This window comes from Ovis canadensis, chromosome 10 (assembly GCF_042477335.2).
Source record: "Ovis canadensis isolate MfBH-ARS-UI-01 breed Bighorn chromosome 10, ARS-UI_OviCan_v2, whole genome shotgun sequence".
NCBI classification, from domain to species: domain Eukaryota; kingdom Metazoa; phylum Chordata; class Mammalia; order Artiodactyla; family Bovidae; genus Ovis; species Ovis canadensis.
In genome coordinates, this window is record NC_091254.1 from 39,016,254 (window position 1) to 39,038,472 (window position 22,219).

The window sequence follows — 22,219 nt, forward strand, 5'->3', positions numbered from 1 at the left end:
GGGATGGGAGGGAGGTCCAAGAGAGAGGGGATATATGCATATATTTAGCTGACTCGCTTCATTGTACAGCAGAAATGAACACAAGAATTGTAAAGCAATTATACCTCAATTTTTAGAAAATAAAAAGAGGCTTCTTCAAAACCCCTAAAAATTGATGAGGTTGAGAAATTAAAAAACAAAACAAATAATGAAGTTACAGTGTTCTGTCCTGGATGTTTCTGGAGTGGCCCATGCAGCGTGGACACAGGAGTGTACAGCCTGGTTGGTGATGTAAACTTTTCTTGTCTGGGTTAACCAAGAGGCAGTGCACTTGAGGGACTGTTCAGTGGTTCCATATGCTCCAGAGCAGACAACCAAGGAATTCACCTTAAGTGGTAATTTTTGATTTTTATTTTCTTCAGGATTGAATTCACCAGTTGGATCTTCCAGTGAGACCAAGTAAAGTAGAAATAAGACTGAGTAACTGGTAACAGAAGTTCAGTTTAAACCAACAACTTAGAGTCTCATTTCTCTCACACTGTTATCCAGCCAAATTAGATCTGAGTGTAGAATAATGTACAGGTAAATCATGGTGAGTGCACATGGTTAGTTCTGCTTTCTTTCCCCCCACCCTGCCTTTTTTAATTGGAGGAAAATTGCTTTACAATGTTGTGTTGATTTCTGCTGTACAACAACAGAGTCAGCCATGTGAAAATGTTAGTTGCTCATTCATGCCTGGCTCTTTGTGACCCTTTGGACTTCACGCCAGGCTCCTCTGTCCATTGGGATTCTCCAGGCAAGAATACTGGAGTGGGTTGCCCTTCCCTTCTCCAGAGGGTCTTCCCGACCTAGGAATTGAAAGCCTGCACTGCAGGCTAATTCTTTACCGTCTTAGCCACCACGGAAACCTGTTTCCTCCCTCTTAAGCCTTCCTCTCCTTCCCTGACTCCACCCCTCTGTGTCATCTCAGAGCACCAGACTGGGCTGCCTGTGTTACACAGCAGCTTCTCACCAGCTGTCTGTTTCACACATGGGTAGTATATCTATATTGATGCTACTTTCTCCACTCATCCCATTCTCTCCTTCCCCCACTGTGTCCACAGGTCTGTTTTCTACATCTGTGTCTCTCTATTCCTTCCCTGCAAATAGGTTCATCAATACCGTTTTTCTAGATTTCGTATGTATGTGTTAATTAATATATGACATTTGTTTTTCTCTTTCTGACTTACTTCACTCTGTATAACAGGCTCTAGGTTCACCCACCTCACTAGAGCTGACTCAGACTGATTCTTTTTTATGGCTGAGTAATATTCCATTACTCATTATTCCACACACCACATCTTTTTTATCCTTTTATCTGTAGATATACATCTAGGTTACTTCCATGTCCTGGCTACCGTAAAGAGTGCTGCAGTGAACATTGCAGGTACATGTGTCTCTTAGAATTGTGGCTTTCTCAGAGTGTGTTCCCAGTAGTGGATTTTCTGGGTCATATGGTAGATATATTCCTAGTTTTTTTTGAAGAAATCTGCATTCTGTTCTCCATAATGGCTGTATCTGTTTACATTCCCACCAACAGCATAGGAGATTTAGTTCCCTTTCCTCCACATCCTCTCCAGCCTTTGTAGATTTTATGATGACGTCCATTCTGACTGGTGTGAGGTGATACCTCATTGTAGTTTTGATTTGCATTCCTCTAATAATTAGTGATGTTGAGCATTTTTTCCTGTGTTTATTGGCTATCCATAGTGCTGTTTCCTTTTAAGTGGTTCTGTTTATTTGAAAAACTTGGAAATGAGAAGTTGTTTGGCTCACTTAGTTCGGGTTTATTGTAAAACTCAGTTGCCAGAAAAAGAGCGTCCAGTACTGGTTTGTGCTGTGAGTGCCTGAAGTGGACCATGAGTGAACCGGAGAAGGCATGGCCCTGCTGCTTTTTCCCTTCCACCCACAGAAGGAAAGCTCTGATGGTCAACAGATGGCGTTTGTGGATGTCTGGCTTCGTGAACGCTTGGATGCAGGCGCCAAAAATGGTGGTAGACCCAATCACACCACGCCTGTGTTTTCACTCTTATTCCCTGGGGCTGATAAAAATAATGCTGGGAAGAAACAGAAAGCTGGAGAGAAAAGTGGGCACTGTGCTATAATTGGTAGATGACATTTGTCATAAAAAGGATCGGTTTGACAGCCATGGAGAGAAGCTGTTTTGCCCCGGTCCGATGTGATATGTCTTCATGGGTGAAAAGCTTTTCTTTCAGACTCCCCAGTGGTAGCAGCGTAGCACCAACAGCTGAGAGAAAAGTAACTGTTTCCCCTTTTCACTCATCCTTACGCTCCCCTGAAACAGAATTTGAACAAATATTTAAAGGTGCAAAATACTATTTGAAATGAACATGGTAGTAATATCTTGGCATAATGGCTGCAAAATACTTCATTGCTTGGCAGAAGAGAGGGGTAGAGGCAAGTGGCCCATTAGCATCGAGGAAGGCTTGTTTCACTCAGTAAAAGCAAGTGCAGTGGACAAAGAAGTATATGCTTCATGCTATTGGAAATGTGTTGTGGAAATGTGGTGTTTCCATTCCTTTAGCACAAACAAATCGTTTGGTTTCACTTTAAAGTGGGAGAAAAACAGTCCATGTGGGGGATTATATGCGGTTGTTGTGTAATCCCTTGTGACACCACATGGGATCGTGGACCCAGTGCCCAGACAGACCCTCCCCATGAGGCTGGGCCCTTCTTGATCCACAGATGAGGAAATGAGGGGCCCCGGAGAGAACACAAGACTCGTTCAAGATCACACAGTCAGGCTATGGCAGCGTTACAGCTTCCTTACAGAAGTGAGAGTTTAACCACGAAAAGCTTATTAGGAAGTTGTCCTCACCTGCCTAGCTAGGTTATCTTTTAACTGTGACTTAAAGCCTTCCTGGTGCAGCTCAGAGACCATCTTTGGAACCTTCCAGAACCCCCTGAGTTGGGCCAAGGGTTCCTCTTCCTACATCACTTATTGCCTCTCTCTGTAGCTCTTGTTATATTTTGTAGAAGTCATCTGGTTATTTTTGTATATCATTGCTGCGCGTACATTCATCTTCACAGTTTATTCCTTTTCATTCTTCTTTGTACTTTATAGGAATGGAGTATGGACAAGCTTTAGTAACGCCCCCCCCCCATTTGCGTGACAGTTTTTTAATGGCTCCCCAGGATGCTGTGTGTTAATTACTAAAATTATTATGAGTCTCACCAGTCATATTTTCAGGAGGTTAGAGCTTGCTCTAGGTTAGAGCATATAGTCTTTGCAAACCTAAATTATCTGACAGTAGAAAGCTGTTTTGAGTCAGATTGACACTCCTGGACAGACTTGGGCAGGGTGGGGGTGGCCTGCACGGTGGATGTCAGTGATGACCAGCTGGAGATAAGTGAGGCCCCTTTGTTCTGCTAGTGGCGACAGTATTATAGGAATGAGAATGGGATAACCTTCAGGAACCCTAAACTGCACCCCTGGACAAATCGGAACTATTAACATTTACAGGAACCTGAAGCCTTAGTGTTACTGAGAGCCCAAGTTCGATATGTTTTTTTGCACTTAGTTTTCCTATTAAAAATATATACATCAAACAAGTGTAGAGCATCATATTTTGAACATCTGTGGACCCACCAGTCAGCTTTATTAGACCTTAACTTTTCTTAAACAGAACCTAAATTTATGTATTTTCAATTTACTTTGTGTTTTTGTTAAAAATTTTTAAAGTTTGATTCACAATGTTGTGTTAGTTTCAGGTATATAGCAGAGGGATTCAGTTATACATATATGTGTATATGTATCGGAGAAGGAAATGGCAACCCACTCCAGTGTTCTTGCCTGGAGAATCCCAGGGACGGGGGAGCCTGGTGGGCTGCCGTCTATGGGGTCGCACAGAGTTGGACATGACTGAAGCGACTTAGCAGCAGCAGCAGTGTGTGTGTGTGTGTGTGTGTGTGTGTGTGTGTATGTACACATATGGGCTTCCCCAATGGCTCAGCAGTAAAGAATCCGCCTGCCAGTTCAGGAGACGAAGGTTCGATCCCTATGTCTGGAAGATCTCCTGGAGAAGGAAATGGCAGCCCACTCCGATGTTCTTGCCTGGGAAATCCCATGGCCGGAAGAGCCTGTCAGGCTACGATCCGTGGGGTCACAAAGTCAGACCCAGCTTAGTGACTAAACAACAACTATTTTTATATATTCTTTTCCAGATTCTTTTCCGTTACAGTTTTTTGCAAGATATTAAGTTTAATTCCTTAACTATAACCTTTTGGTATTTTGTATTCTTTTCCTTTCCTATCCAGAGGTCACTATTATGAATTTGGCGTTTGTTACTCAGAGATTCTAAAGTTGACTCTTTGGAGCCTACCCCCTAAGGCAAGGGCTCTGTGTGATGGAACAGGAGCCGTGTCTTGTGGCAATAAAACCATAGTTTTGGAGTCATGGTGAGACTCATAAAGATTTGAAATGTGGCAGTGAAATCAGACTGCAGAGCCAGGGTTCCCAGACCCTAGATTCTTGACTAGTTGGAATTTCCCCAGGGGACGAGGAGGGACGGTGGACCCCAAAAGTCACTCATCAGGGTAAAGCTCAAACAGACATGGCTTGAGGAAGTGTATCATTTAGGAGTAATGCTTTTCAAACATTTTTATACTGTAACCCACAACAACAAACAAATTTTGCAGAGTGACCCTCAGTACTTGCGCGTGCGTGCACACACACACGCGCACACACACACGCACATAGAACACATACCTCTGGATGAAGCTTTTATGTGAAATAATACCTGTTCTTTCTTTCTTAGCTGCACTGCAATAGGGTCTGTTTTTTTTTTTTTTTAACAAAAGCAATTTGTTCCAATAAATTGATTTCCCAGGCCATTAGTAGACTGGAGCAGTTAAAACAATAGCAGCAAACCTGGGTTTGCAGAACTGTGATTTGTTTCCTGGAGCAAAAGTTTTTCTAAAGGGTCTTTTAGTTTAACTCTACTGAACATCTTTATTAGCAGCTGTTTTCTACTGATGGCCTAAGCTTCAAGAGTTATGCCACGATTTACTAATAAAAAATTCGATGTAAAACTAAGCAGAATTCAGAGCTCTTTTGAGGATCAGGTTATTTTGTGTCATGTTGCTTTTCCTCCTCAGAGCCCTTCATCCTCTTCAACGATTGCTTTAAGGCAGCCTGTCTCAATTAAGTAAACAGAGCTCGAACACAGTGACTTAACTATACTTTATAAATTCATGATTGTTAAGCCACAAAATCAACCTTTCCAAATAAAACTGAGTGTAAGTCAAACTGCCAGGAGAGAAAGAACAGCTACGGAGTCTTTAACTCTCCTTTCCCCCTAGTTGACCCCCTCTCTGTATCCAGGGCTAACTGAAGTCTACATAAGGAATAAAGCGATGTACATTCTGCTTCATGTTTACTGAATGTCACCCATTTTTGTGTAATCAGAATGCCATCCTCCTCACAGAGTTTTGTTATTATTGTTTAGTTGCTAAGTCATGCCCTACTCTTTTGAGACCCCGTGGACTGTAGCCCACCAGGCTCCTCTGTCCATGGGATTTCCCAGGCAAGAACACTGGATCGGGTTGCCACTTTCTTCTCCGGGGATCTTCCTGACCCAGGGATTGAGCCTGGGTCTCCTGCGCTGGCAGGCAGGTCCTTTACCGTCTGAGCCACCAATAACCCCTCTTCACAGAGCTGCCTGATGGTCATCGTAAGAGCAGGCGTTGTGACAGCAGCTCTGTCCAAGGACGTGTCTGTAATTGAACCCAGAAAGGTGCAACTCCAGGGAGGCAGAGGGGAAAATTACGTCTCATGCGTATTAAACACGCAGTTGTTGGAGATGATGAACTAGATTGAGTCCAAGATGCTAAAATGAGTCAGCTTTCTCCAAAATCCTACCAGCAACCACTTTACAAGGGAAACAAGGGAGCTGGTTTCTAAAATCTGGAAGAAGCAGAGGGTTTTGTTTAAGCCAGCTATTTTTTCACAGAAGAGGAAATGCAGAGCTACCTCAGGAAATTTAAATGGGACTGTTGAATAACTGGAGAGGAATGTCTCCTTGGGATGAGACGGCAAAGAAAAGTTCAGCTGATTTTGAGGGAGAATAACAAAAGTGACAGTGTGCGTGTTGTGTGTATGACTGTGTGTAACTTCTAGAACGTTCTGGTCTTATGACCCCTTTCTACTTTTAAGAATTATAGAGAACTCCAAAGAATCTTTGTTGATGTGGCTCATTTTTTTTTTGGTACCATTTTAGGAATTAAGACTGAAAAGCTTAGAACATTTACTGACTTATTAAAGACAATGACAAACTCATTATATATTATTAATAACATAAACATTTTTATTTTTTAAAAATCAGTTTTTACCCCCCCAATAATGAAAAGTAGTTATTATTTTGTATTTTTGAAAGTCTCCTTAATGCCTGGTTGACTATGACACTTGCATTCTCATAACTGCTCCTGCGAACAATCCGTTGTGATCTGTTGTTTGGGTTGAAGTATATGGGGGAAGGTTTAGTGCACCCAGATGTGTTAGTTGGAAAAGAGAGGCTCTCACAGTCCCCCGAAGGGGACTGTCTGACTTCCAGGGGTCCTTGGGTCACATTTTGAGAACCACTATCCTATAACGTAGTTTGGAAGCATAAACGAGCGGTGAGATTACTGTGTTAATCCCTCCATTGTGTCCAACTCTTTGCGACCCTGTAGACTGTAGTCCGCCAGGCTCCTCTAGCCATGGATTAGAATTGGAAGAGAGGAGCTCGTTCAGAGGTGTTGCAGCGATCAAGGGGAGAGGTCAGGTGGGGCACGGCTTAGATGTTGGCAGAAATGGAGAGAAAGCTCCCAAACTTGAAAGACGTTTTGAAGGCAGAGTTACCTAGACTTGGAATAGGGCATAAAACAGAAGAAAGAGTCAAGATGACTAATAAGAGTTTTCTTTTTTTTTTTTTGGTGTCTGCCTTTATTATTTTTAATTAATTAATTTCTGGCTGTCCTGGGTCTTTGTTGCTGCACACGGGCTTTCTTAATCGCATCAAGCCCAAGCTACTCTGCTTGTGGCATGCAGGCTCCCTCATTGCGAAGGCGTCTCTTGTCATGGAGCGTGGTTCTAGGGCACTCGGGCTTCAGTAGTTGCAGTTCGCAGGCTCTGTAGCTGTGGCTCTCGGGCTGTCGTGTGGGTTCAGCAGCTGTGGTGCGTGATTTGCCCTGTGGCTGATTTGCCCTGTGGCATGTGGGATCTACCCAGGGCAGGGATTGAACCCATTTCTCCTTCATTGACAGGTGGATTCTTAATCACCGGGCCACCAGGGAAATCCTAAGTATTTTCAAGTATAGAACATCTGAAAAATATTTTCTCTCTTACACCCAACCTTTACCCTTTTCTGAAAATTGTCCCAGTGAGGTTCACTGAAGTCTTATTTTTTTTCCCTCCCCCCAGAGTTGTCCTGCCCACCCCAGGGCTTTGGAGAAAGTCAACTGCTTCCCAGCTTTCACTGGTCACAGTCACTTCCAGAAGAAAGGGAAGACCTATGACGTCCCTGGGGACTTGGGACCTATGACCTCCCAAGGAGCGTCCCTGCTCACTTCACTCGGGCCCTGCAGGCAGTGAAGGGCTGTGGGTCCAGCTCCTGTGTGCACCGGACGCCTGCAGTTCCCCCCTCCTATGCACTCCAGCACCCCCATCAGCTCCCTCTTCTCCTTCACCAGCCCGGCAGTGAAGAGACTGCTCGGCTGGAAGCAAGGAGATGAAGAGGAAAAGTGGGCAGAGAAAGCGGTGGACTCTTTAGTGAAGAAGTTAAAGAAGAAGAAAGGAGCCATGGATGAGCTGGAGAGGGCGCTCAGCTGCCCAGGGCAGCCCAGCAAGTGCGTGACCATTCCCCGCTCCCTGGACGGGCGGCTGCAAGTGTCCCACCGCAAGGGGCTGCCCCATGTCATCTACTGCCGGGTGTGGCGCTGGCCGGACCTGCAGTCTCACCACGAGCTGAAGCCGCTGGAGTGCTGCGAGTTCCCATTCGGCTCCAAGCAGAAAGAGGTGTGCATCAACCCCTACCACTACCGCCGCGTGGAGACGCCAGGTGGGTTTCCTTCATGGTTTAACTGTGACAGGTAAGAGGGCGCCTCCCGGTTAGTGGAGAGCCATGGGCCGCTGTCAGGAGAAGGAACCCCCTACCACCACTGCAAGAGAGACAGGAAGAGGGAGGTTGTTTGGAGAGGCCGATCCAAAATTTTGTAGTCAGAATAACTTAGACAGAAGATCTTTCATTTCAGTATAGATGTAAGCTTTGTGTGATTTTGGAAAATGCCATTTTATTTTGATGTATTTTCGAGTCATCGTCCAGTTCTTGAAAGGTCTAAATATGGCCTTGACGTGATCAACTGTTTTTTTTAAAAAAATCTTTCTCCCCAATTCCTCCCCTTGAACTCAGCTGTACTGAACTAAACCAGCCGCACTCTCCCCACGCTAAAGTAAGCAGAGATGTCCTCTAAACTAAGCAGATGATGGAAGAGTTGCTGGAAACCCTTCCAAGACTGAAAATAATGGCAGGGAGGGGATATTGGCAGCTCTTCTTAAATATGACTTTAAATATAGGAAAGTATTAATCCTAAAACGTTTCAGGCACGCACGTGTGTGTAAGTCCGGTGTTCATCTTTGTTCCTTCACACTGGTGTAACAGTTTGACTGCTTTTCTCTTTGAGTGGAGTGGAGTGTTCTGCAGCTACAGGGATGAAGTTTTTGAGGGAGCTTCCTCTCCCCATTCCTGGAGGGGCCGGCTCATGCGCTCTGAGAAGCAGCCCATGGCCATCAGGAGGCGGTTCTGTCTAGGAACGCAGGTGGTGGGGGAGTCCAGCAGCCGCCTGGCTCCCTCCCAGATTCAGTTAACCTTGTAGCCATCCCTGTTAAGTCCTGCCCAGCCTAGAGCAGTCTTAGTGAGGTGACCTTTCAGGCCCCTAAATCTTGCCATCATGCTGTTAAACTGATGTCAAGGATGTTACCTGCCTGAGGGTGGATGCTTCTCACAGTCATGTCACTCAGGATACAGGATGAGACCATGATGAAAAAGGCCCACCTTCCTGGTGAATCCAATGTTTCCCCTACATCATATACCTCTTTGCTTTCTTCTCTTTCTTGCTTCTCTCTGGGCTTTCTCCATCTACTTTAAAAACATGTCATTAAGGAGTTTATGACAGAAAAGACTTGATTCTTTTTGGTTTCTAAGATTTGAGTTATAGTAAGCATTCAGAATAATACATCCCATGAAAAATGTTCATCAGGAAATCATTTTTCTCTTCCTCAGTAATGTAGTTATTAGATGTGTTTGTAAGATGTATCAGGCGTTCCTTTTGAACACTCGAAACCCTGATTTTAAAGGATTATTTGATGTTTTCATTTTTCATATTATGTGAGGTTTTTCAGGAATAATAGTATGAATGTTTTTACATATGGCAGATTTCATATCTTGGTATTTTAGGTTTGAGTTTCCAAGATGAAAGATGGCTAAATATGGTATTAATTTTAAGGTGATGTTTAAGCTTTTTTTATTCCTAACTTTGATTTTTTAAATAAAAAGACAAATCTTATATCTAGCTTTCTGGCCAGGCTTAAAGTCAATATTTTGAGAACAATGAAAGATGCTAATGTTCAGCAAATGTGCTGGGTCCCTAATTACCATAAAACAACTGAAGTTTTGCCTTTGAAATCTCTCATCTTTTGACCACCCATGCTTGGGACCTTGAAGTCTGCATTCTAGATTTTTTTTTTCCTTCTCACAAACTACTAAAATAATCTATTTTAGTGCTTTTCAAACTATCTGCAGTGAAGCACCAGTTTTTAAAAAGCTTCCAATCTGTCAAATATCAATATTTTTACAATACAAATAAATTACTGGGCAGATGAAATTTTTAAAAGGCTTAAAAATGCAAGCTTGATTTTAAAAAATACAACCTCAATATTTTTTCTTACTGTTCATTTCAACAGATATAAAATTACTCTGTCAAGTGGCTATTAAGTTTCTAAACACAAACTTTCAGTTTGAATACTTGTATTTGGATGGACTGGCACCCAACAGCTGGTAAAGTCTCACTAGTCCTCAGACCTCACTCTGTGTGGCTTGTGTCTGGTAGAAGCCTTGCAAAAATGTTTTCAGGGCTCATAATGATTTTTCTTCATGCAGCCGGAGGTGGTTTTAGTATAATTTCTCCTCTGTTGTAAATTCCCACACTTTATCAAAACCACATGACCTTTGAAAAAGATACAAAAGCTTTTTTCAGCTTTGCTCTGCAGTCCCTTATAGACAGTTAACTCCTTCCATTATCTGCCCCCAGGTCATGCTTAGATAGTGTGGTATTTAAAAGGTAGCATCATGTTGAGGAGCTTGCCAGGTGGTTCAGTGGTAAAGAATCCACCTGCTAGTGGAGGAGATGCCAGAGACTCAGGTTCAATCCCTGGGTTGAGAAGAGCCTCTGGAGGAGGAAATGGCGACCCACTCCAGTATTCTCGCCTGGGATATCCCATGGACAGAGGAGGCTGGCAGGCTACAGTCCATGGAGTCACAAAGAATCAGATGCGACTGAGCACACGTTGAGACCAATGTCTGTAAGCTCACTAGGTCTTATTTGCAAGCAGCAGTTGTCACACAGAAATAGAACTGAGTGATTAAGAATAGCTATTGCTCTAGATTGAATATCTGTGTCCCCCCAAATTCATATATTGAGAACCTCACGCCCAAGATGATATCGTATTAAGAGGCAGTGCCTTTAGATGGCTAGATCATGAAGCCAGACCCCCATGAGTGGGATTAGTGTCCTTATAAACGGGTCCCCAGAGAGAACCTTTGTCCCTTCCTGTATGAGGACTCAATGAGAAGGCAGCCTACAGCCCAGAAGGGGGCTCTGCCCAGAAGCTGACCAGGCTGCATCCCCTTCTTGCCTCTGGAACTGTGAGAAAGAGATTTCTGTTGTTTATAAGCTTCCCAGTCTATGGTCTATACGTTCTAGTAGTCCACAGGGGCTAAGACAGCTGTACTTTGAGTGAAAGTATTTACAAATATGATCAGTGCAATCCTAAGGTTAACGGATCTTGTCAGGCTGAATTATAACTCTGATGATACTATCAGTTTTCCTTACAAATCTCCACTGCCTTTAGTTTACTCAGATGATAGAAATACATTATCAAGATGTTTGTCTCAATAAAGACAAATTCATCTTCTCTTTTGGTGCCTCAGATCTGCAAGCCATGGAGGAATGAAGGTCTCTGCATTCAGATATGAGGAATTCTGTTTATCAATGTTAAGGATACCCTATAGGTATATTAGAACTGAAGTCACAGAGAGTATTCAAATTCTTCATCCAGAAAAGAAAAGTGAGTGTTTATTTGATCATTGTTAACACTGTGCTCAAGAAGCGTCATTGAAAAATAAGCCATATGTCATTTAGTATGTCGGCCCCTCACTTTCAGAGTATTCATGAGGCAAGACATCTTTTTATTCCTCTGTATTCATGGAATACATAAAAGGAGATTGAATGGCTTATCGTCTGTGTCATTTTTGCATCATGATATTGAGGATTGTTCTATAATGTCATAAGGCAATATATGCAAATACTGGCTTTTAAAGGAGGAAGAAATCACTGTTTCCCTGCCACCCTCATTTGTAGTGGTTTAACTCGGAGAAGGCAATGGCACCCCACTCCAGTACTCTTGCCTGGAAAATCCCATGGACGGAGGAGCCTGGTAGGCTGCAGTCCATGGGGTCGCTAAGAGTCGGACTCGACTGAGCGACTTCACTTTCACTTTTCACTTTCATGCACTGGAGAAGGAAATGGCAACCCACTCCAGTGTTCTTGCCTGGAGAATCCCAGGGACAGGGGAGCCTGGTGGGCTGCCGTCTCTGGGATCGCACAGAGTCAGACACGACTGAAGCGACTTAGCAGCAGCTTAAAACTGTTCATCTGCCTCTTGGAGTTTATATTCTACCTGTAAAACTGAAAATAATTGCTTGTTAAGAAGAGATAACTGTATGATAGTGGGTAAATGGTGGAATTTGTGATGGGTATTATTGTTACCATACTGTTCTTATTGTCTAAGAACAGTTATTATCTTATTGTCTGTTTACTCCAAAATTTTACTTTTTATGAAAGTTTTTATAGATACTTGCAGGTGATAAGAAATCCATAGAGTGATTTGAAACAAGTGCTACCTCAGCTATCTCCAGGAACAATTTCTTTTAATCATTCTTGCTTGGTTCTTCTGCTAGCTCTCTCCATTATTACTAAAAAAAAAAAAATAGATAATTCTAAATAATATGCTTATGTATCTATTTCCAAATTTATCACTTTTAGCTAATTTCATTGACTCTAACATAAAAGGTGAAGATTTAGTTAATTTATATCACCTTTATCCTTTCTTCATTTTCTCAATCTATATTTTGGTTTATATTATTATTTACGTTAATATAATATTGTTATTTTTTGCTATTAATTTCCAGTGTGGGATTTGGGGGTACAAATTATTTCCCTTTGGAAGATTATTAGTCCATTGCCTTTTAAAAAATTATTTATTTTATTTTTTCGTTGACCCAGATCTTCGTTGCGGTGCAAGGCTTCTTATTGCGGAGGCTTCTCTTGTTGCAGAGCATAGGTTCTAGAGCTGGGGCTTCAGTAGCTTTGGCACCTGGGCTTAGTTGTTCCACATCATGTGGGATCTAGTTGCTGGCTCAAGGATCGAGCCCCTGTCCCCTGCATCGGCAGGCAGATTGTTAACCACTGGACACCGGAGAAGTCCAGTGTGTTGCCTTTTGCGGTCCAGCATCGATGACGGGAAGTCATAAATTGGTTTCTTATGTCCTTGTGGTGACTTTGAGGTGATCCGCTGGGAGCTTTTGTCCTTAGATGTCTGAAATTCAAGATGGTATGACTATGATGGATCTTTTTTTCCCTCGTTGGCCCGTATATTCTGTGGCTGTTTTCAATCTGATGACACAGACCCTTCTTCAGGCTCCGAGACGTTTTCCCCTGTTGTTTCTTTGATCACTTCCTCTGTCTGTTTCCCCTGCTTCTCCTTCTGCAACTTAAGTTGGTCCCAGCTCACCCCTCAACAACACTCCATGGAATAACTTCTTTCTGCCAAGCTTCTTTCAGAAGCCAGTGGGCACTAGGGATGTCTGGACAATACTTGCTCTTGAGAATTGCATCTGTCCTTGTTTTTGTGTTGAATCAGGAGCAAGAACACTCATGCTCTTTTTAAAGTAGGGAACCCAGAGAGAAACATACTAAAATGAACAGATAAGTTCTCTATTACTGCTTCATCTTCTACTTATTCACTTTTATTATTATTCACTGTTTATCTTTTACTTTATAATTTTTAGTTACCTTTAAATCTTTCTGGTAAAGACAAGTAGAATATTTTTACTTAACCAGCACCATGGAGCCTAAAAATTTAGGTTAGTCATCTAAATAATTCAACACAGTTCCTGAGATATTAATATCTAAATAAAAATATCCAGGGCATGACTTGGGGTTTCATCATGAGCAAGAGAAACTGATTTTGAGTAAAAAAAAAAAAAAAGAAAGAAAGAAAAAACACTTAATGGCAGAATCAGAAGAGGTGAAGGATTAGATCCCCAGAAGGTCAGGTAACAGGGCAGCTCTAATCATTTCTGCTGTGGGAATGAATAGGCAGTTCTTAGACTAACTGGAGAAGGCGATGGCACCCCACTCCAGTACTCTTGCCTGGAAAATCCCATGGACGGAGGAGCCTGGTGGGCTGCAGTCCATGGGGTTGCTAGGAGTCAAACAAGACTGAGCGACTTCCCTTTCACTTTTCACTTTGATGCATTGGAGAAGGAAATGGCAACCCACTCCAGTGTTCTTGCCTGGAGAATCCCAGGGACGGGGGAGCCTGGTGGGCTGCCGTCTGTGGGGTTGCACAGAGTCGGACACGACTGAAGCGACACAGCAGCAGCAGCAGCAGACTACTAACATCAGGAGGATTCTCCTCTAAACTTTTCCTAAATTGGCTGCGAGGAGTGAAACCATTGCTTTAGCTTGATTGCCAAGCTCCCTTTTGGAGAAGAGATGGGACCATCTTGGACAGTGCCAGGAGGAGCACACAGATGATGGACAGGTTGTGGCCCGAGTGGACAGACCGCAGCAGCCCGCGTCCACTCTGTGTTTGGGGACGCCGAGCCGAGGATCTAACGTATCGGTTCTTCCTCCCCCAGTGCTGCCGCCGGTGCTGGTACCCCGACACAGCGAGTACAACCCGCAGCTCAGCCTCCTGGCCAAGTTCCGCAGCGCGTCCCTGCACAGCGAGCCTCTCATGCCGCACAACGCCACCTACCCCGACTCCTTCCAGCAGCCTCCGTGCCCGGCCTTCCCGCCGTCGCCCGGGGCCCCGTTCCCGCCGTCCCCGTGCACGGCCGGCTACCCCCACTCCCCGGGCAGCCCCTCCGAGCCGGAGAGCCCCTTCCAGCACTCAGGTCAGTGCCCGCCGCCGTCTCCTGGGATGCGATCCAACGCGGTTGTGTGGGCGGGGCCATCGCGAGCATGCTTTGTCACTTGCAGTTCAAACCGCAGGCTCTAGGGGGCCCTTGGACCCTGCCCACCCTCTTGATCAGGACTCAATCCATTTTGGAGCAGCTATAAGTTTCTTTTTTAAAAAACTTTTTTGGGGTGTAATTGATTTACAGTTTTGGTTAATTTCATGTGTATAGCAAAGATATACGTATTCCACTCTTTTTTAGATTCTTTCCCCATATAGGTCATTATAGCATATTGAGTAGAGTTCCCTGTGCTATACAGTAGGTCCTTATTAATTAGCTATTTTATATATAGCAGTGTGTATGTATGTATGTATGTGTCAGTCCCAGTCTTCCAATTTATCCCTCCCCTCTCTACCCCCAATAACCATAAGTTTTTTTCCATAGGTTTATTTTTTACATATGTGACTCTATTTCTGTTCTATAGATGAGTTCCTTTGTAGCCTTTTTTTAGATGCCACATATAAGCAATATCATGATGTTTGTCTTTCTCTGACTTGCTTCACTTGGTATGAGTTATCAGTTTCTTCTAGTAAAACAAGGAATATCAGGAGCTGACAAGTTCCTGCAGACATGCGTGAATGCATTTGGTGCTGGCTGCTATCATCCACCTCATTCAGGTCTTCCTATGCTCATTTATTTAACAGATATTTTGAGCTCTTATCATCTGCAAGCCTTGCCTGGGGTGCAGGAGCTCTGAGAAACTAGATGGATTTGAACATCATCCTTGGGAATTTCCAGGGATTTTTCTTTTTTAATTTAAGGAATTAGAAGTAAGATTATAAAATACTTCTCTAACGTAACCAGGAAGATGTGGCCTGCGGGCAGGCAGTGTAGTGGAATCAGTGGTAGGCCTCTTCTCTGACTGCCTCTCTCAGCAATCCAAGGGAGTCCTTTCCTTCAAAAGATGGATCTAAGTCAGGTAACGAAGGAGAGATTTACATACCTTGTGAGAGTGAGATAAAGAATATCCCCAGCTCACAAGTTCCTAAGAGTGTTGTTATTTGGTTGCTCAGCCGTGTCTGACTCTTTGTGACCCCGCGGACTGTAGCCCACCAGGCTCTTCTGCCCATGGGATTTCCCAGACAAGAATCCTGGAGTGGGTTGCCATTTCCTTCTCCAGGGGACCTTCTCGACCTGGGGATTGAACCCAGGTCTCCTGCACTGTCAGGCGGATTCTTCACCACTGAGCCACCTGGGAAGCCCTTTTAAGGGTGTGCACAAATGCATTTGGTGCCAGATGCTGCGACCTGCCTCTCATGTCTTCCCATAGTCACTTGCTGGGTTGGCCAGAAAGTTCAGGTTTCTCCTTAAGATGTTACAGAAAAACCCCAACAAACTTTTTGGCCAACCCACTATTTGACAGTTATTTGTCAAGCTCTTATTGTGTGCAAGCACTGCCTTAGGGTTCGGAAAGGAGAATTAAAATGTTAATTGAAATTGTTCCTGTCCTCAGAAAACTTATAAAATGTGGGAAGATAAGGGAGTTGTCCCACCTCTTCCCTTCTGACTTACACCATCAGTCATTCCTTTTGCCCCTGCCCCTGCTATTTTCCATGTGTCTCTACCGTCACATCTGTCACTGTGTTTTGTCATTTCCTGCCAGTCTGTTTCCACCACTCAGAGGTCAGTCGCCTTCTCTTTTGTGCATCCAGCACAAAGAATCCACCTGCAATGCAGGAGACCCCAGTTCGATTCCTGGGTCGGGAAGATCCCCTAGGGAAGGGATAGGCTACCCACTCCAGTATCATGGGCTTCCCTGGTGGCTTAGAGGGTAAAAAATCCGCCTACACGACTGAGCCACTGAAAAACAACAACGAAATTGTGTGGTGGATTTCCTTCCAGTTTGTGCCCTTGTAATAAGCTAGATAAATGTTGCTCAACTTCAAGGTTCACACAGACCATGTGCCTGTCTTATATAAATGCAGATTTTGATTACCTGCATCTGGAGTGGCTTCTAAGAATCTGCATTCCTAAGAAGTTCCTAGGTGGCTGCAGGGGCTGTGGTCCCAGGAACCACACCAAGAAGGGAAGGTCTAAAGGACTTTACTATTCAACATATCTCGGGGGGGAATTCTTTCATAAGTGAAGGTCCATTTGGAAACCAAATAATAACCCCCTAATTTATCTGTTTTGTAAGTTTATATTTTAGTGCTTATAAGAACACACTCTAGATACAAGAATTACTAGGATATACAAAGAAAAGAAAGATACTATAATCCATAGAAAGGCAGAAAAAGAACGTGAGTGGCAAAGAAAGAAAGAACTCTGAAATTGGGTTTCTGAATTTACTGGCAACTTACTTTGAAAAATTTGGGGTGAAACATAACATTCATCAATTTCCTAATAAATTAGATCTCTCCCTTTAAAGCGTATTTATGCCATGAAATAATAATCCCATATATACACAAAGAATGTGATTCTATATGGATTTTTTTTCATTCTTAACAATTTTAAATCATATGCGGTAGTTTTGCTTTGATTTTTTATCATATCCAAACAATTATTTTCATCTTTAGTTCTTTAGAAAAGGATACTCTTTACTATAGGAATTCATTTTGGTGGTAAAATGCTGTTTCTCAGCTGTAAAGATGACATGACCTTCTAACTTCCTTTTAGCTGTGTTTCCTTTGGGTAGGGGGATGAAGTTTACACAGATCCACTCATACCAATGTTGCCTGGCCCCTCAAAAATAAAAAACTTATTTACAAAGATTCCAGCCTTGGAAGAGTCATCAGAACATCGGCCCCTGTTCCCAGGTACGTGGACCAGATGAGCAGCCTGCAAGAAGCTTCCATGAAAGACACAGGTTTGAGAACAACGCACAGCAGTCCGCTGGTTCTCACAGCCAGCCTTTGGGGGACAGCGGTCACCTCGGGTTCCTGGTGGAGTCGTGAGCTGGGAGGTCCCGGGCATGGTGGTAGTGATGTCCTGTCTGATTCACTTCTGTTTCAGATTTTCGGCCCGTTTGCTACGAGGAGCCGCAGCACTGGTGCTCCGTTGCCTACTATGAACTGAACAACCGCGTCGGGGAGACGTTCCAGGCTTCCTCCCGAAGTGTGCTGATCGACGGATTCACAGATCCTTCAAATAACAGGAACAGATTCTGTCTCGGACTTCTTTCTAACGTAAACAGAAACTCAACGATAGAAAATACCAGAAGACACATAGGAAAGGGTAAAGGCAAATATGTAATCCACTTCATATATTCTTCTGAGCTAACAAACACGGCAACAGAAACGAGTCACGGGTTGGCTGCGTGGCCTAGTGGGATGTTCCCAGGGCTGGGAGCTGGGAGACTGCTGGGGAGTGTTTTTGTTGGGGAGAGCGTGAGAACTTTTGGGGTCTGTTAGTGTCTCACCTCTGAGGTGGACACAGCATCTTCTGGGGGATGGCGTAGGGTGGGTGTTAGGAAGATGGACGAGACGAAAAATACAAAGACAGGATGAAATGATTGACGAGACGCAGCAAGAATTATTTTTGAGTTGCCTCAAATGCTAAATAGGATGATTTCTGAAGAAGAGGAATCTGTATCAGGTAAAGTTACCTTTAGAGACTGAGAAGGGAGCCCTTTAAAACAATCGATGACTTGTTTGTTTGGAAGCCTTTGGTAGGGGACTGGGGTTTTCTTGTGTGCAGGCACTTTCACAACAGCTGAACAAGCACAGGCCTCACTCCGGTCTGGAAATGACGCCTTTGGAACCCACCTCATCGGTGTGATTGTCTCAGCCTAGCCTGAGGCCTGGGTGAGGGTCTTAAGTTCTTTCTATTTGCTTAGTTTTGACTGTGCTGAGTTCTCGCTGCGTGCTTTTCTCTGGTGGTGCCGGTCAGGGGCTGCTCTCTAGTTTCGGCCCACAGGCTTCTCGTTGCCGGGGAGTCTCTGGTTGTGGAGCATGGGCTCTAGGGCGCGAGAGCAGTTGCAGCTCCTGGGCTTTAGAGCACAGGCTGAGTCGTTGTGGAGCATGGGCTTAGTTGCTCCTTGGCATGTGGGATCTTCCCAGACTAAGGATGGAACCTGTGCCTCCTGCATCGTCAGGAAGGATGCCACCAGGGAAGCCCTCATATTTTCTTTTCTATCCAAAGAGTTGGCAGTCTGAATGATGCCTGGTTGTCCACTGAAATCACAGGTGTAAAGAAGCTTCAGGGCTATTTGATCTTTTCTCTCCCCGTCCAGCACTTACACCACCTTGGGAAGTAGCCACAAGCCTTTTCTTTCAAGTTTCCGGGGAAGAACCATTATTTCATGTGTGATGCAATCTGTGTTTTTCCTAACTATCTCCCAACTGTCTCCTGTTGTTAACCTACAGACCGTCAATTAGAGGCAGGCCGAATTTGTTCCCTGATGTTAACCCTTAATGGTGACAGTTACTTTATTTTATCCTGTGTCTTCCCTTAGTGGCTCTGCGGTGTCTTACGAGAAGCCTCTGTAGAGAAATGATAAATGAAAAAGAGAAAATCAGAAGCTGGGAGTGAGTCGAGGAGATGAGAACAAGTATGTCATCCCTCAGAATTAGCACTGCGATTATGACTGGGTTAAAATTTTCCCCTAGGCTCCCAGAGAGTTCAGAAAACGAAACTTAATCTGTAACTTCTATCCCAAGGGGAAAACATAGTCAGTCCTCACAGAAAGTGATACTTTTGACTTCTTAAATTTCTCAGGATGGTTTTACTTTAGAATGATTTTTTTATAAGAATCGTCAGGTGATCTAAAGATAGAATGTTAAAATGTGCTGCTGTGGAGCCATTTGCTGCAGGGCTTTGCAGATTGGTCTGCACGAGAGACTTCTACTTAAGCCACTTGATCTAAAAATAGAATTAAAATATGCAGAGAGTGTTGAATACCTTCTGGGAAGCTTTCTGAAAGCAGTTTGTTCAAGGTGCTGCTGATGTGGACAGACAGATGTGGAGGGCTGGTGTCATGTTACTAACTGAGAGATAATCTACAGGGTTAAAAAAAGATCAGAGCAGGATCCAGAGAGCCTAGGAAACACTCACCTGGATGGAAGGACACCCCAACCCTCAACAGGGTACCCAAGGCAAAGGCACAGTTTTCTCAGAAAGCTGCTCTGGAATTGCCGTAATGTGGGGGAAAAAGAAGGCAGGGTGGGGTTGCTGGCTGCACGACACGCCGCAAAGCGTGGCGTGGGACATTTCCAAAGCAGGAATGATCGGTCTTCTGTGAGGTCAGGGGGCCCTCTCGCAGGGGCTCCATGGCTTTCTGGAGCACCAGCCTGAGTGAGTTTGCAGCCATACACACCCCAAGGTTAGGGAGCAAGTTAGCTTGTTAGTTAACTGACTAATTCCGTAACTGCAGAGTTAGTTACAGGAGATGCTCAACTTCAGAGATACACATTCCTCTCACAAATATTTATTGAGCATCCGCTCTGGGCCAAGCGATTCTGCCACTCAGGATATAGCAATGGGAAACAACCAAAACAAAACCAAAAACTCCTGGCTTCGCGGATTACCTACTACTGAAGAAAGACAAACAAGAAATTATACACACACACACACACACACACACACACACACACCTGGGGGCTTCCCAGGAGGCACTAGTGGTGAAGAGCTCGCCACCCAACGCTGGAGATGTAAGAAACACGCATTCAATCCGTGGATCAGGAAGATCCCCTGGAGGAGGGCGTGGCAACCCACTCCAGTATTCTTGCCTGGAGAATCCCGTGGACAGAGGAGTCAGGCTGGTTATAGTCCACAGGGTCACAAACAGTCGGACACGACCTGAAGTGACTTAGTACACACGCATGCATACACACACACACACACACACTAGGTCAAATGATAAATATCTAGAGAAAAACAAAGGAGGGGAAGAGAATGGGGGAGGATGGGGGAGCTAGGCAGGCAGGCTTGCTAAGGAAGTGACTTCTGAGTTGAGAGCTAAAGAGGGAATCGGCAGTGTCGGTACCTTTCCGAGCAAAGGGAACAGCATGTGCAGGGGGCCTGGAACCTGCCTGGCGCAGTGTGAGCAACAGCAGCAACGCCAGGGCAAGTGGAACAGAGTGAGCAAGGGGGCGAGGAAGTCATAGAGGAGGAGGGGACAGGACCAGGTCTCAGGGCCTCGAGCCATGCCGAGTGCTTTTTGCCTGTGTGACACAAGAAGGTGGAGCTAAGCTGGAGTTTATGGATCTGAGTTTTCACTGTAAAAGGTTCCTCTGGCTATTACATTGAGATGAGCCTGTGGGGTGTGGGAGGTGAGACACCTGTAAAGATTCTTTTTGTTAATCATGGGCCATTTCTCCCTCAGTAGTTTTCCGTGGCTTCGCGGTCACTTCTGGAGCGTGTTTGTTGCCGCTTAGGGGAGATGGCAGTCCCCTAGAGAGATCCGAGCTGCCGCCCCGTCAGCAGTGCATGTCCTTTGAGCTTTTGTCTGTGGTGGTGATGGTTCACGTGCTGACTCACCTGTGCTGTCTCATCCTGCTCTCCATCTAATGCGATGCACCGTGAGGCAGAGGGGTTGGCATGAAACCTTTCTCTGTAACCTTGCAACAGTTAACACATCTATTGCTTTGACCTCTCTGGCCAAGAGCTTTAAATAGCCATTAGCAAGTTAGCACTAGAATCTCAGAGGCTGCAGCTTCAGTATCAGAGGCAGGACCTCAAAGAACCTGGAACACTGCCTTCTAACCTGAGGTCTGTCCATACTCTTCCTTAAAAACCAGGCAAACTGCCTGAACTCTTCTGAATGATTCAGCTACCCCCACAGATTCCCAGATCTGAGAGGCACCCTGGCAGGCACTTACACATATTACTGCTTTATAGTCACCCTACAAGTTAGGATTTCTTGGTCCCATTTTACAGGTGGCAGCAGAAGCTCAGAAGAGTTCAGTAGCTTACCAACGGTTCCACAAGTGATAGACTTTGCACCCGTGGCTCTGTCTCTCAGGCCCAGTTGCTCCCTTCTGCTGGAGGGGAGGGACCCTCCTGCTTTTTCATCTCAGCACCCCTCTTAGTTCAGTGCTTGAGGAATTGAATCTTTTGATATCGAATGAAAATGGTTGTCATATGCCACAGCTACAATATGCTATAATCAACTCTGAGATGTGGATATCCCTTGTAGTACTGCAGTGATGAAATTTTACAATCTTTTTTTTCTTTGTATCTATAATTTTTTATTTTACTCTATTTTAGTTTACAATACTGTATTGGTTTTGCCATACATCAACATGAATCCGCCACGGGTGTACATGAGTTCCCAATCCTGAACCCCCCTCCCCATTTACTTTAAAAATGTAAACCAGAAAAGATTTTGTGTTTTCTCCCCAAGAATACTCTAGAAAAGCAGTCCCACACTGAGTTACACTGAGCTCCATGAGAGGATTATTAGCATCTTTATAGGGGAAAAAAGATGAAGAGCTGCTGACATGTCATACCTGTCTGACTGCCCAAAATAAAGCCAAGGTTATTTCCTGAGGTTTGGGCAATGATGGAATAGCCGGTTTGGGTCACTGGCATATACAGGATACCTGCTTTTTTAGAGTGGCTTTTAAGATGGCCCTGATTTCCAAATAATGAGGAAAGCCGCAGTTTTGAAAGGACTGCGTGAGCATATGTGTGCTCTTAAGGTCACTGAGGTCGGGTTATCTTTCTTAGAACTGCACAACTCAACATAATCCTAATCAATAGCAGTGTGTGTTCTGAGCACCTGTGGCTGCGCGGTCACTGCA

The 22,219-nt window shown here is 44.3% G+C and overlaps 1 protein-coding gene across 2 annotated transcripts in view; it reads left to right on the forward strand.

Annotated features, from left to right (window-relative positions):
• The window catches only part of SMAD9 (SMAD family member 9), a 63,002-nt gene that overhangs the window by 29,282 nt on the left and 11,501 nt on the right, over positions 1-22,219 (forward strand). For both annotated transcript variants that reach the window (XM_069602231.1, XM_069602232.1), the window contains exons 2-4: positions 7,439-8,075; positions 14,217-14,474; positions 17,490-17,711. In XM_069602231.1, coding sequence (XP_069458332.1) covers positions 7,664-8,075; positions 14,217-14,474; positions 17,490-17,711 — 892 coding nt within the window. In that variant the 5' untranslated portion in view covers positions 7,439-7,663. The remainder of the gene's footprint in view (positions 1-7,438; positions 8,076-14,216; positions 14,475-17,489; positions 17,712-22,219) is intronic.